The 14,831-nt window shown below is 35.2% G+C and overlaps 1 protein-coding gene across 3 annotated transcripts in view; it reads right to left on the bottom strand.

Annotated features, from left to right (window-relative positions):
- Window positions 1–3,025: 3,025 nt before the first annotated feature.
- The window catches only part of tmeff1a (transmembrane protein with EGF-like and two follistatin-like domains 1a), an 87,885-nt gene continuing 76,079 nt past the window's right edge, over window positions 3,026–14,831 (bottom strand). For all 3 annotated transcript variants that reach the window (XM_006634535.3, XM_015354948.2, XM_069190945.1), the window contains 4 exons: window positions 13,168–13,233; window positions 8,706–8,817; window positions 6,854–7,015; window positions 3,026–4,524 (listed from right to left, as the gene is read on the bottom strand). In XM_006634535.3, the coding sequence (XP_006634598.1) occupies window positions 4,440–4,524; window positions 6,854–7,015; window positions 8,706–8,817; window positions 13,168–13,233 (425 nt within the window). In that variant the 3' untranslated portion in view covers window positions 3,026–4,439. The remainder of the gene's footprint in view (window positions 4,525–6,853; window positions 7,016–8,705; window positions 8,818–13,167; window positions 13,234–14,831) is intronic.

Genomic DNA, 14,831 nt, shown 5'->3' with positions numbered 1-14,831 from the left:
GAGCAATTTGGGAGTTACAGTTAGGGGTGATTGGGGAGTTGTTTTTAACGTTCAGTTCTGTCAAGAGACCTCATTTCTAGTGAATAAAAAATTCATTGTGTATTTGATTCCATTGCCTAGTCTGGCCTTTAGGCCCCATCCTTTAAAGCAGCTCTGCCTCTAATCAGCCCTCAAAATGTCTACATGTGACCAACAGACTGAGTGGGAGACATATCAGTCTGCTGCCGTTCCTGATTGGACAGAGTCAGAGACATCTGTGTAAGCTGTAGAAGAGAAGGCAAGTCCAAAACAGTCAGTAGGTGTCTTTAAATACCTTTCCTTGCTGTTAATTGGATGTGTTTGATTATTGACTATCAGGGGAGTGCTGTTTATCTGTGGAATGAAACTTTTTAAGAAAAGGGCAGTTACTGTAGGTGGCATGAGGTGCTTTGTGTTGTAAGGTGGCAAAGATACCTCAAACATTACTGTGCTTAATGCCTGCTGTTTATTCGTAGTACATGTGGTCTGCAGCAACACAGAGCCTATTGCATAAACATGAAGCAAAAGCTGGGACAGGATGCCGGTCCATTGCAGGACAGGCACAAACTGTAGACACGTGTTTGGAGAAAGCAATTGGTCTACCCAGGAGGTTGTTGAAATGTGGGGGAAAACCAGAGTAAAAATTGATCTGAAGATAGAGTTCACTAAATGCCATTTTTTGAATATGGTAATCTGTTTGCATGGAAATAATTAGTAACAGATTCTTGAGGCACACAGTATAGTGCATATAACAACAGTTAACAGGAGTAGTTTCTTTTTTCAATGACATCTGTAGTGTATAGCATAAAGCTCTTTAAAAAATGCTGTCTTTTAAAATAGTCTCTAACAAATTTCAGACTTATTTTTAAAATGGCTCTCAGGGGAAAACTTTTGCAAACTAGTAATTATCTTAAGCATCCTCATTGTGGCCTTTAATTAACTATATGTCCTTTTATCCACATTTAAGACATTAATGAAACATTTAATTAATAACTAATTTGAAGTAAAGTACTGCAATTTCTTTTAATCATTATATTTTTCCAACTGCACTGAAAACAAAATTCTTACACAACAAATTCAGAACAAAGAGAAGGAGTTATTTGAAGCAAGACCTGAAATCAGTAAGGTATTAATTAAAATGCAGACTCCCTTATTTTGAATTATTCCCAATTACAGTAATACCCATAGTAGTCCATTATGATACTGCCACATTTAATGTTATATTAGCATTTTTCAGGTGCAATATGGAAAGTCTTATTGCAGAAGTACTGCTTAACAGAATTGTCCATTTGCAAAATAAGAAAAAAATGAAGATACTGTATGACAAATTTTATAATTAACAATTGTTTTGGGGTTCATGAGGGTAGACTTACCTTCAGATTACTCATCAAAAGGAGAAGGGAAGTTACAGTACCTGAAACCCAACTACTGGACCTTGAATTCAATGAATCCATATGGATTACCATGTATTTCAATTGTGATTAAATAGTAAAAAAGTGATACTTTTACTACGTATACTGAATACTACGTATACTTAATACTACTATATAATGAAATATTGGACCTGATGAATTACTGTTGAAAAGCAAATGTCAATCACTTTTGTAATCAGGGTTTTCTATTTTTTCTTTTGTATCCATATCAGTGTATCAGTATAATAACCTCATCTATTCTTCCAGAGAAAGGTTACAGGTTACCAAGAAGTGGCTTCCTGACATTAGGTAAATTTATTTTCTTTTAGAGTTTAACTAAGCATAGCAGTAGACTTTAATGATGAGTACTTGAATTCATTACCAGCACACACTTATTATGATCTCCTGAGGTTACATAAAACGTGGCTCCCTTCTGGTGTTTTTAGCGCGGAGAAACGTCTAGGAAAATTTTCAACATATCTTCCACGAAGCTAACAGGGAACAGAAAAGAATTCAGTCAATTCCATGTCTTACTCTTACTTATTTCAGCATCACCTATAATTTCAGAGGACCCCACTACTGGAACCTAAGGAAAATAAAAACCTATCCATCATGACAATTTTCAATGTACAGTATTTATACTGCACATCAGGTTAAATCAGTATACATCATCTGTTATGCATCTGTTCTCTGAAATACTCTCTCACCTTCATTTCAGAATCTGCATACGATCTAACGGGAATATTAAACCGTTTTTGATTCTTGGTAAAAAAACACAATTTTGCCAAGTCGTCAACAGAGCTGTGTACCATTTCTGTTCTACCAGCATCCACCACAGGGAAACAATAATCTGTGAAGGAGTTTCGCCTGTACTATAGAATAGCCTGTGTCTTTGTGTCCCCAATTATTCCTGAAATTGTAGAGCAAAGCATTGGCCTGTCTTGCCCAGTATTTTAAATCAGTTCATTCACTAGACTAGAATTACCACTTACTAAGATATATGTGTGTCACTTTATTTGCTGGACCACTAAATGTTTCCACAGCCCAACAGAGCAATGCCACGATAAAAGTTCTGAATTCGTCTAATAATGAAATAGTTTTGTTTACAACAGTGTTGCTTGAACAACTATACAAATGTTCTGGTGAATGTGTGGGGACAGGGTTCCTTCTACTTGCGCATTATCAATAAACGTGAGTGAGACAGTTTCAGAGTTGGTCGATGACCGAACAGCTGTGACTCCAGAAATCAAGGATACAAAACACTTCACGGGGTCTTTATGTCCAAACCTCCCATCTTCACTAATTCATCAAGAAGTTTCAACAGTGGGTCTGTCATACAAGCATTATCTGCATTTGAGACCCTCTGTTTTAGGCCATAGTATTACTATGTTTTACATACTTATGTAAAACATAGTAATACTAATGCTTGAAGAGATATAAAAAATGCAACATAAAAAGCCAAATTAAAGAAATGGGCAGGAGTTTTTGAGTGACCCATGTCAATATCTTCCTTCCCCTAAATGGTGTATATAAAGTGCTCAATAATGTAAAAAGAACAGCATTAACAGAAATAAGCAATTCACAAATACATGACATACATTAAAAAAGCATCTTTCTTTTTTATTTTTTATTATTTTGGACAAAAAAGCTGACTATAAAGTCCTACATGCAGAATTCTTAATGACATGTCAAACAAACACATTCTACTCACATTTTTAAGTCACCTCTGGATGGTTAATAACAAGTAGAAGACTACTTTCAAAGAACTACATCAGATGAAATCAGACAAAGACCCTTTAATTCTGGATCAAACAGTGTTCATTATATGTCAGGTATTACCCCTTTCTGTCTGCTCAGCCAGGTGGCTGTGACAGTTCTACGGCAGGGTAATCTTTTCCCCTCAAACGCTCCTATGCAGTGTCAGAAACTGGAAACTTCCACTTGGCTTCTTTCTGACAGTTACTTCTTGAAGTAAGCATTATAAAGTCATCACTTCCACTCTTTTTCCCCTGCCTTGCATCAATAATACAAAACATGGATTAACACCTTCTTTGCCACACATTAACATCTTACTCTGAGAGTTCTGAAACAAACTCCAAAACTCCATCACTTAAGACCTTGTTCGTAAAAGCAGGGGATTCTTTTTTGATTTGATGAGTATTGTAATGTTTTCTAAAGACACACCCCTTGCTTTCATATTCCTCACATCAACAAGCACTACCAGTCACATTTCAAGGGTTGCTAGTTGTACACTAAGGCCTATTCGAATATCGATACAGTGCTGGAATTTCAAAATGGTAGTGCTCAGATGTAAGTGACAAAAATGCCTGAAACATACAGCATTTCATTAGGTTAAAACTACTCCACAGAACACAGTTTCACAAGTCATGCGATATGCAGTGTCTAGAATTAAAGAAATCATAATTATAACATAAAAACATAAAAAGCTACGTATTTCCAAAAAACATTTAAATTATTAACTAGTCAAACACAGTGTGTTCTATTTATTGTATTTCATAATAAAGACAAACTGTAAACATCTTCACCTTGCTGGCTCATGCCTTGTTCATTAAAACTGCATTTTGGTGTTCAGCTGCACGTCTTTTGCAAATAAAATCTGGTGAAGTTGTTGAGTGTTCCCAATAAATAGCACATTCCATGAGTGAAGCAGAAGTCTATTACATTACCATGGGATTCAAGTTAGGTAGGCCTAAGCTACCACCTTCAAAACGCAACGAGAAAAAAAAAGAAGAAAAAGTAACATAGAAGAAAAGAACAGAATACTTTTTTGGACGGTTTCTTTCAGTCTGTAGCTGTTAAAAATGTTACTTGCTGCCAACGGCAGAAGTTTCAAATGTTCAAGAAACGAAAAAAAAAATAAGGCCCCTGAAATAAATATCTTCATTCTTCTTTTTTGCCTCAAAAAAAGCAAAACTAAAAAAGGAAAACAACAAACCATAACTGAAGAAAGTCTTCCACATGGTAAGAAAAGGTATCAAAAACAGCAAACTACACCATTCTAGAAGATGTGTCTGACGTAAAATGTCCCAGATTTTGCTTTTGCCTGCGTCCCCGATTGTTTTTGGGGCATTTCCTGCAAGAGAAACAAAAAGTGAAAAAAGGAATAACATTCGTCTTGAAATTCTTAGTATCCTTCTGATTGTTCACTGCGTCTAGTACTGTATATGAGCACTTAGTAACCATGGAGACCGTTAATACTTAATTGGAAAAAAGAGTACAAATAACTTCTAAGCAGTGTGACTGATTTGGCTGTGAGACAAGCACTAGACATTAACCTGCCACAGACAGTATATAACATTACAAAAAAGCACTGTAATCTTTGTGAAGAAAATAACACTAAAAAGGGCATTTTAGATATATAAAAAGACTAGCACAGTTCACCTGACAAGTGATACTGCACTAAGAATCACAGATTATTATTTGTTCTTTAGAACCGAAAATGTTAAGAGAAATAATGAAATGACACCCCACACCAAAAATACATGACATGACTTTTTACCTTCCTATGCTGTCTTCTATAGATCAAGTAGGGAAAGGTCACCTATGGTTGTGTATGATTTGCTGTAGTATATTAGTAGGTGATGTACTAGATGATGGATTGGTGTAGTGTCTCTGTAAAAGTGAGATCTGTGCAAACATTCAAGCATTGCCACAAGATTATAAATAATATGTTAAGGTGTTAATATTGCCTACGACATTTAAAAAGATTAAGCGTTATACAAGTGCAAGTGCTAGGTAGCAAAAAATTTAAAATGACATAGTTTTGTGGACTGGAGGTTAGGACTCTGGCTTTTTAATTAGAAAGTTCAACTCTTGGGCACTGAAGTACCATTGAACATGGTGCTCCTATAGCTCCAGCACCTACAGTGCTGAGTTATATAAATGGGTGTTTACCAGTTTAATTGACTTATCTGGTTAAAATGAAGATTTAGCACCATATTATTAGTGTAAGCATTTATAAATAGAGAACTCAACTAGGATATGAGGAGGGATGTATTGTATATCAACAACCTGCATTTCAACACCATTCAGAAACAAATATGAACATTTCAGGAAACTCTATGAGTAAAACAAAATAACTGCAACTTCTTTTTTCTTATTGGCATTACCATCTTCCCTGATATTACAAGAAACTGCAAAGATTTACTTTCTGATTCTGATTTTTTAAACTGACATTGTTTATATCCGATACACAGAATGATAAATAATGATATACAGAAATATATCAAAATAACTATCAGGGTAGTAAAAATATAATTACGGTATTGCTTTGATGAATGGAAAGTTCCTGGGTTAAGAAAAAGGCAAGAACTTATTAAAATTTCAAATGTGACAGTTTTTTCTCTACAGTATTCTTCCTCTTTTTTGTGGACTACTGGAGCTGTAAGCACATAATTACAGTGAAATGGACCGAATCACAGAGACACTATAAAATGACATCAAGGGGAAAAAAAATGCCGGTCACAAAGCTAATTCAACATAGATACAAAACTGAACATTAATCACAATCACCTTCTCAGCAGCACTGCAAGATAGCTCTAGTTCTAATTCTCTCTAATATATACAGAATAGAGGCATTTAAATTATCCACACAATATAGATTTCTAGTAGCCCCGAAATGTCGGTTCAAAACCTGTTCCCTGGGTATTAATAGCATTAGACTGTGATTTGTTTACCCTTCTTCAAACACAAGCAGCTTGTCTTTGAGGGTAGGCTGCATCCATAGTGTTAAATCAATTTCGTTTACCAGCTCTAATAAAGAAGAGAAGTATTGTTCTGTCTTTATTTCCCCTTCTGATGTTGTACTTAGCATGGACAGTGTAGTTGTAAATATTTGAATAAATAAATATAAAAGCAAGAATCAAGCTAAAACTCAAGTATCAATTATATTTTTAGAACAAAGAAATAAGTGGCTTGTATCCATAAATGCACAATGGAATAAACTCTGACTTCATTTCAATTGGATAAGCTACCCTTTCCATCAGTTTGGTACCAACAAGTGATGGCACACATGAAATATGTAATATTCTTTTAAGACAGAGCTGGAGTTGCATTTTAAACAAGATGCAAAACATTAAAATGCAAAAGCAAAAAACAGTAAACTCCACCTCCACAGTACCAAACAATCACTGAAATAGGATCAACAGTGCAAGAACATAAAAAGGGAATTACTCACTTGCTCTTACTCTTGACTTTCTGTAATACATAGTATTTTCTAATTCAAAATTATGAGTACAATTTGACATTTCAGTGCTTTGTCTGAAATGAAAAGAAATGGTACTTCACCTCTGCCAAACTGTAGAGCAAAAATTCCGTTTATGCTCTTAGAAAGATAGGCCCAACCTCCAGACAAACACACAGATTCTAGGCAGTAGGCTTGCCCTCTACACAGCAATAATTACCTTGTGATGCACATCACTACAGCAACTATGATAGCTATCTGCACAGCTCCAATGATGGCCGCAATCAGAACGTAGTGAAGCTTCTGTCCACTGGGGACCACATATAGGATGTTGAAGTCCTGGGTTTCATCACACTGTGGGCCTTTGTATCCAGACTCGCACCTGGAAGAGTCGTGAAGCGCTCATTACAAGAACATCTCTTACAAACCTCCCTAATATTTCAGGAGGTGACACCTGCCATCAAGAATGTGCGCCATTCTAGAAAAGGAAATGGTTTAATTTCACCAAATGTGTTAAAACTTCAAAACACATATAAACAAGAGCCTCATTTATTTGTATGATTTTTTTTGTGTACAAATACTTGAAAACAGCTAAAAAACATTTTCACAATCTGAAACAACAAGAGGATGACAAACACTCCTTCTTGTGTATAGTACTTGAAAGATTGACTGTACCCCCTCCTCAGTATTCAACTAAACCGCTTGTGAAACAAATTCTGTCTTAACAATTTTCAACACTGCATTATAGTCTGTAAAAGCAACAATCATTAATAGGAGACAAATGAGCTAAATGACACATTATTTAATGTGAGTCATACTTAAGCAAATTAGTTGAGAAGGTGGAATTTAATTATTAAAAAATAGTCTGCGCGCCCATCCCTGAAAAACAAAATTATTGGCTTTTTTGAAAATGCCTTTTCTTTACCCAAGCCAGCCTTTGATATACAGGTATAATAACATCAATAGGATGCATGACCTCAAGGTTCCAGACTTGGCAGGAAACGATTTCTAGATAAAGGGGATATTAACATTGTTTTAGATAAAGGAGTACTTATTCATAACATTGCCCCAGTCAAAGAAAACTTCACAGAAGTGAAGCAAGGAATTGGATCCTCCAATGTACTTCAGTATTGGAAAGTTGTATATAAATGAAATTATGAAATTGAAATTTAAAAATGAATTAAAGTGAAGACATTTTGCAAAGGATGGGAAGTATTTCTGTCATGGCAATATGCAGGTAATTAAAATAATACAAATTAGTCTGACAATTTACTCTAGATCATTTCTTCATTAAAAGAGTTGTTTTTCCTTGTACAAAACTTCTATATATTTTTTTGTATATTATATGTACAGATTTTTTTTAATTAAAGTTCATTAAATGTCTCCATTTCACATCATGGTATTAACCAAACCACCCCTTGGAGAACACAAATGAGGGGACAGAGGAGCACAAATTAACAAGTCAGACCCACAACTTGGTAGACTATATTTAATTTTTTTTTCTATTCTGAAAGCAATAACATTTCCACACATTTTCACTAAGTAATGAGAACCCTTGTAACACACATATTCACTTATACTGGAATGTTACTTTCTTTCAAATGCAAATTACTTAGCTTCATAATACAAGGAAATATAATTAAGGTAATTTATTTGTCAGAAACAAATCAGTACACCCACTTTCAATCTTGCATCCAAAAAGCAGAGCTCATATTCAAACTCACTTGTGTAAGCTCGTTGCCCTGTAAAGGAGGTTAACAGCACTGTGCTGCCGACAAGACATGTTCAAGAGAAATCACATTATCTTATAAAAACATGAGAGTAAGAGTTTAACTGAGACAAACACCTCAAACTTGCATTTTAATTTCCAATAAGCTTGTTTTAAATACAAAGAATTAACAATTCTATACCTGCGTATTATGATCTTCATAACCTGGCTGTTTGTATCAATCTTGCTGGTGTGGAATCCCTGGATTGTGACTATGGCACTACTCTTGGCTATGGTGCTGATGGAGTATGTGACAGAAACGATGTAGTTAATAACAAATAAGCAAGTAAAGAACAGTTCTTACCGACAAGAGGCCATGTTATATTTAATTTCACACTTCCCATGGATGCAGAAACCTGCGTAGTTCTCAGAACAGGGAACAGACACTCCTGTATACACTCCTTGGTCACCAGTCTCTGCAATTCAAATGAGAAGCAGGAGGTGAAGCAAATGACATGAAGCGAGAGCTTATTTAACTCAAGCAATTGTTATGAAAGTATCATTTACCTATTTTTTCTCCTAAGTTAAGATTTCCTAGATATCTTTTGGATCATATTGGACTTCTGGTGTCACACCAGAGTTTGCATTGTGTTTTCTGTATCAATATTTAAAATTGACACAGGTTTTGTTTAAAATGGTGTGTTCACAGTGATCAATGTCTAGCTAAGAAAGACAGTCAAACAGTCATTCATGGACTCCCAGATCATGGCTTATCTCCTTGATCGTTTTCACTGTCCTGTTTCCACTGCATCATAATTGTGACAAGTCATCCCTCAGCAATTATTTTGAGAGCAGATGTCGAAACAGTTATCAGATGACCACACAGGGGCTCAGTGCTCTCCAATGTTCACCAACGCACCAGACCAGAAGGAGGTGTTGTGAGCACCAGGAGGCGAGTGTTGTGAGTTGGTCGAGGTGATTGAGCCGAGTCCACGTTTGGCATTGAATCAAAGTTTGGTGTGGATCACTCTGAAGGACATCAGCAAGTGTTTTTTTTCTGCAGATTTGCACCACGTGAATTATTGTATACACCAAAACCAATTGATGGGGGGAAGTAAAAGTATCTTGGTCTGGGAAGGAGTCTTTAATCATTGCAGAACTTCACCTGTCAGCTTACCATCAATCACTTACACATTATCTTGACACAATGGCATTCCAAAATTCCAGCAAGAAATGAACATCCTTATGCTGCTTATATAACGATATATTTCTTGTGAGATAAGAATGTGGCACTACTTGCCATGCTTTAGCCAGCTAGGTTGACATTTAGCACCTATGGCTTAGAGACCTGTGAATAGATCCATGGGGAATGAGTTAAATCCCACAAAATAGCATCTGCAGCCTAGTGCTAAGCCTGTGTTTCAGTTATACAGCGTGTGTCACTTCTAGTCTTGGCCACAGCTGCTTCTAGCTGAGTGACTATTGCAGACCTCCTGATGGTGGTAAATGTTAATCACCATAATGGAGTTGCTTGCTGGTATCATGAATTAACTAGCTATGCCTTTTCAATAACAACTCAGTGCAAGTATTCCAAAAAAGAGGACCATTTCGCTTTGCGAATCTCCTGCTTTTATAAGTGCCTTTTTTTCCCAAGCTCAGTATAATTATGGATATTTAAGTGCTCTACTATTATTGATAAAATACAAAAATAGATCATTAATTTTTGGTAAGTAATCCACATATTATTTTTGTGTGAATAGTTTATATCTGCATTAGTCCTACATTTTGGCCAAGGATTAAAGGTTTCTTATAAAAAAGACAGTTTTATAATTATAAAAGCAGAAGTTGAAGAACTCTCCAATCTTGATTAGCATCTCAACAGTGGGTTTTGAAATTCTTAATTTTAAATATATAAAATATTAATACTCGCCATTTGGATCAACATTTGGGATTTGGGGTTTTCCAGCTGGAGTCACAATTGTTTGTTTTTTTTAGTTTTATGTTCTGTATGACAGAGTGAAGACACTTAGTTAAAAACTTTTTAAACGTTTTTGGCCTATGGGCCAAATCCAGCCCGCTAACCTTTTCTGAGTGGCCTGCAGCTCGCTACAGTTGAAATCTTGAGAGTTACTTTTTGCAACAGATATTGAAACTTTTCCGCCAGTGGCCTCTATTTGTTAGCTTTGCTGCTCTCTCAGCACTAATGGTCAATTGCAGAACCACATCTATTGCACGATGCATTTTACTTTTAGACTTTTACTTTTCAGACGTCTTTTACCAAAAAATCAATTGTATTTTTGTTGCCTACTGTGATTGGCTCAGTCACGCAAATGAAGTCTAGGGTATCCTGTCTTGTTTGAAAGCAGGTAATGATTTCAAACGGTTCTTAAAGTTATAAATGACAACAGGTTAACTGTAAGTTATTCCTGCCATGTCGAAAAAGAGAAAGATCGTAGAAAATTCAACGACAAATGGTCAGAAGAGTACTTTTTGTCCCTTGGAAAGAAAAGGTAATGTGTCTTATCTGTCAAGAAACCATCACCATGATTAAAGAATAGAACATTAAAAAGGCATTATGAGACAAACATCAGGCTACGTTTTCGGAATACACCAGAGATGGACGGAGGGAAAAATTAGAACAGTTGAAAAAGTTGCTTCAGGGACAGCAAAAAAACTGTTCAAGAGAAGAAAATGTTGTGGCTTTATTTAGCAGTGTATGCAAGAGCTCGCAGAGGAGATGTACCCAGAGAAAAGCGACCTATTCCAGTCGGTGGGTTAATCGGATTTCTCTCAGATGGCCCAGCAAGGTTAGTAAAACTTTTTTAGTGGCCCTTGCCCTAAAAAGTTTGCTGACCCCTGATCTAGACCATGCAATATTACTATAGTATGTTGCATTATCAGATCCTGCCTCGGGCATCTTGTTTCCACAGGTCATGATTTTCACCAGGTCTCTCATGACCTGCCACCCCATCATGTCACCAGGATGGATTTCGACAGCTGTCCACTTGATGATAAATGGAACAGGGCATTGAATGACCTCAGCCTTTCTGTTTTCTGATCGTTTACATAATGCAACAGCTACTTTTCCATTAGCAATCCAGTCTCTTAATGTCCTAAGTGTTTATTTTCTCTAATTATTAAGACCTAAATCAGAATATAATTTCTATTCAGAATGCAGTATTTAAAAACATTTACTGTATCTCTTTATTTTAGTGTCTGAGATCCTTGAGGTAATTAAATAGTACAAAACGTACTCCAACATTAGCCCTTATCAAAGTTTTATGACATTTAATTATTTAGCTAACAAGCTCCCATAGAAGGTACAGAAAATATTTACTATAAATGTTATTCCTCTTCTGAAAAAGTAAAAAATAGTACAATGAACAGTAACATATTAAATGAGCACCATACTGTATATTGACATATGAAATATAACCTAAGAGTAAACCTACAGAACTAGTTTTTGAGATTCTCCAGTATACAGTAGGTTTGGCAACATTAAACTGTGATCAAAGTACAAAAGCCTAAGAAACACTTTCTCTAATCCTATCTATGGATCTCAATAGAATGATGTAAACTACGTATATTACATATAAAACTTGCAAAACAATTACAAATATATAAAAATGCAAAACTTAATATCAACTTTTGTCAAATGTTTCTCAAAAATCTATAAAGAGCCCTTGCTTCCTGCAGGATGTAATGTCACTGCTTTAGAAAGGATATATAGAATGCTATAATTCCTGGAAAACCAGACACATACTGTACCGTATGTCCTGGAGAAAGCCCAAATACTAGATGCGTCTCTAAAAGAACTGGAGCTTCATGAATATTATCTGAAGACCGAGGCCCAAAAAAAACCCTCTACATTTTACCTCACCTGAATGCTGATCATTGTTAAACATAAAAAGAGAGCCTGGCACTTGTAGCTGTACATCTTGCAGAGTACAGGAAAAAAAAATCTAATACAAATCTGCAAGTGGATCAATTATGTTGACACAGGAGAATAATCAACAATTCTGGAAGAGAGCGTATGCCAATCTGTAGCAGTCTAGAGGGACCACCCAGGACTGTGGTAAACAAACTGGTCTTCAGCTGTGCTTTAGCTGACTACACAGGGACAACTGTTAGCATTAAACACCATATACAATGAGGGTGGAGTTATCCAACACTAATGGTTACCTTTTGTTTTCTATTCACACAATTTAGCATAAACTGTAGCCCATATCAAAGCAAGTCTTCTTTACTATACAAAAAGCACCAATATATCCACAGACACTGTAATGGAATTTTCAGATATGAGCTACTGATTCCCAAGTATTTAATATTCAACATGTAACATCAAACATTAACCCTCACGTGTAACAAAGATAGTCACAAAAAGACTTAGTATTCATCTGTTCTAAATTGGCTTTCTATTCCATTTGGTTGATCATAAAAGGTAAATCCCAGATTACAATGTAACCATATGTCCTTGTCTGTCTTGTGGGTCAAAAGAATTTTCCTTTTCACAATTATTGCGTGCTAGAAACCAGTAAAACACTTCTTTACCTTCAGGCATTCTTTGAGCATTACCAGATTCAGAACAATTTTTATGTGTTCTCAAGGCTGTAAAAACACTAATCCAAATATGAACTAGAAAATCTTATTCACAGAATTGCTGTAAAAAAATCAATACTATAAACTTAGCAATACAGTGTGTGCCTTGTGACTACAGACCCCGGTCTATGAAAGAAAATCAAAGCAAGACAAGACAGAGACTTGCAAAACAATTACAAATATATAAAAATGCTTTGGACAGCTTTTTAGGAAATAGTCTTTCTTACCTAAAATATCAGGCTTAAATGATCCACCCTCTTCTTTTTTCCCCAGCAGGACTTTATTGTCTTTGTCTGAGAAGAAATGAAATCATATAATTAAAACATTATTAAAAGTTACAACATTTGAAACATTTTTTAATCTTGCCCACTCGCACAACTTTGTTCTCTTAAAAAAGAAATGTATCAACGCAAACATGAATTTAAGAGATGAGATCAATCTTAATATTTGTTTTAAGGTAAAAATGTAAACCTTTTCTTGAATGTTCCTTTGGATGCTTCACAGAGGTCTACAATGAATTATTTTTCATCAAAAACAAAATATGTCCTTAAGGGCTATGTAAGGATACATACTTCTTTTGTGGTCCAAACTCACATATCATTTGAAATTTCAGGTTACTTTTATTCTCTAACACATGATTAATGTTTAGAGCTGTTATACACTATTTAAAATTATTGTATTGCTTTACCCAGATCCAGTTAGGGTCATTGACTCTGTTTGTACTTCTCAATGATTAATCTTGCTATAATACCAAGTTTTTTCTGTCTTAAATAGCCTGAATTTCTGCATTCAAAAGATATATTTTGAAGAAGTGTAAACTTACAAATGTATTTAAAGAAGAACAAAATACTTGCTGGCTCAGTTTATATGTTGTTTTGCAGAAACAATCTTTCAACTATAAATCAATTGTTTGCTCACATCTATATAAGATGACCTCCTCTCATTTCTAGCTTTTTAACTTTTACATCCTTTATGTTAATTACCCTTGTACGTAATTTGTGAGTTATTTCAAACTGTTTCTAAATTTGATATTACTCCTGGATCATGCCTACTGTGAAAGTTACAGCTGACCATGGGGTAATAAATATATATATATATTCACGTATATACAGTACAGTATTCAGTTTATTTCAAGAAATACCAACATTTAACACTTGCCTTGTACAGTACTTGCCAACCATGTAAATGTAAATATATGTGCTATAACTGCAAAGTGTTTTTTATTTATTAATTAAAATCCAACTGATTACAGAAGTAAGTGATTTGTGGAGAATTAAAGGCTATTTTAATATGCTTTCTATGGCATCAGCTTGTTTTGTATTTACATCACAACTTTCAGCTTATGTAATAAAATACATTACTTTCTATATACCTACTATCCTTTACTTGTTTGTCTCATCATATCAATCATAGTATTTTTCCAGATCTGTCAGAAGAGACCATATAAATGACACACATATACTTGTATAATTGTTAGACTTAAAATGTTTTTAAACTAATGTATCAAGACACCTGAAAAAAATAACTATTAAGAAAACAAAAGTAGTATGGGATAAACCTACAATACGAAAACAGAGAACTAAAAGATGCCTCCATGTGTTCAGAAGGACTTATACATTAGGTTATGCTGTATATAAAAGTGCAGACATACTGTAGAACATTACTGTGTTATATGCCATTCATTCCCATTGCAATGCTACTTTGCACTTTTTGGCTTTTGGCCTAATGCTTCATGGGACCTCTGGTCCTCCAAATAGCTTGTCAAGGTCCAGCTTGCCCATTAGTAAACCCCGGGATGCCAATGTAACTGCCACTCAGGCAAATCCACAAAACAGGTGGCCAAGGTAAATCATGCTGGATAGAGCTAAACGAGATTAATAAAGGAGGTGGA

The sequence above is a fragment of the Lepisosteus oculatus genome, chromosome 6, assembly GCF_040954835.1.
Source record: "Lepisosteus oculatus isolate fLepOcu1 chromosome 6, fLepOcu1.hap2, whole genome shotgun sequence".
Lineage (NCBI taxonomy): Eukaryota > Metazoa > Chordata > Actinopteri > Semionotiformes > Lepisosteidae > Lepisosteus > Lepisosteus oculatus.
Note: the sequence above shows the minus strand (reverse complement) of the source record. Positions and strands in the feature narration are given on the sequence as shown.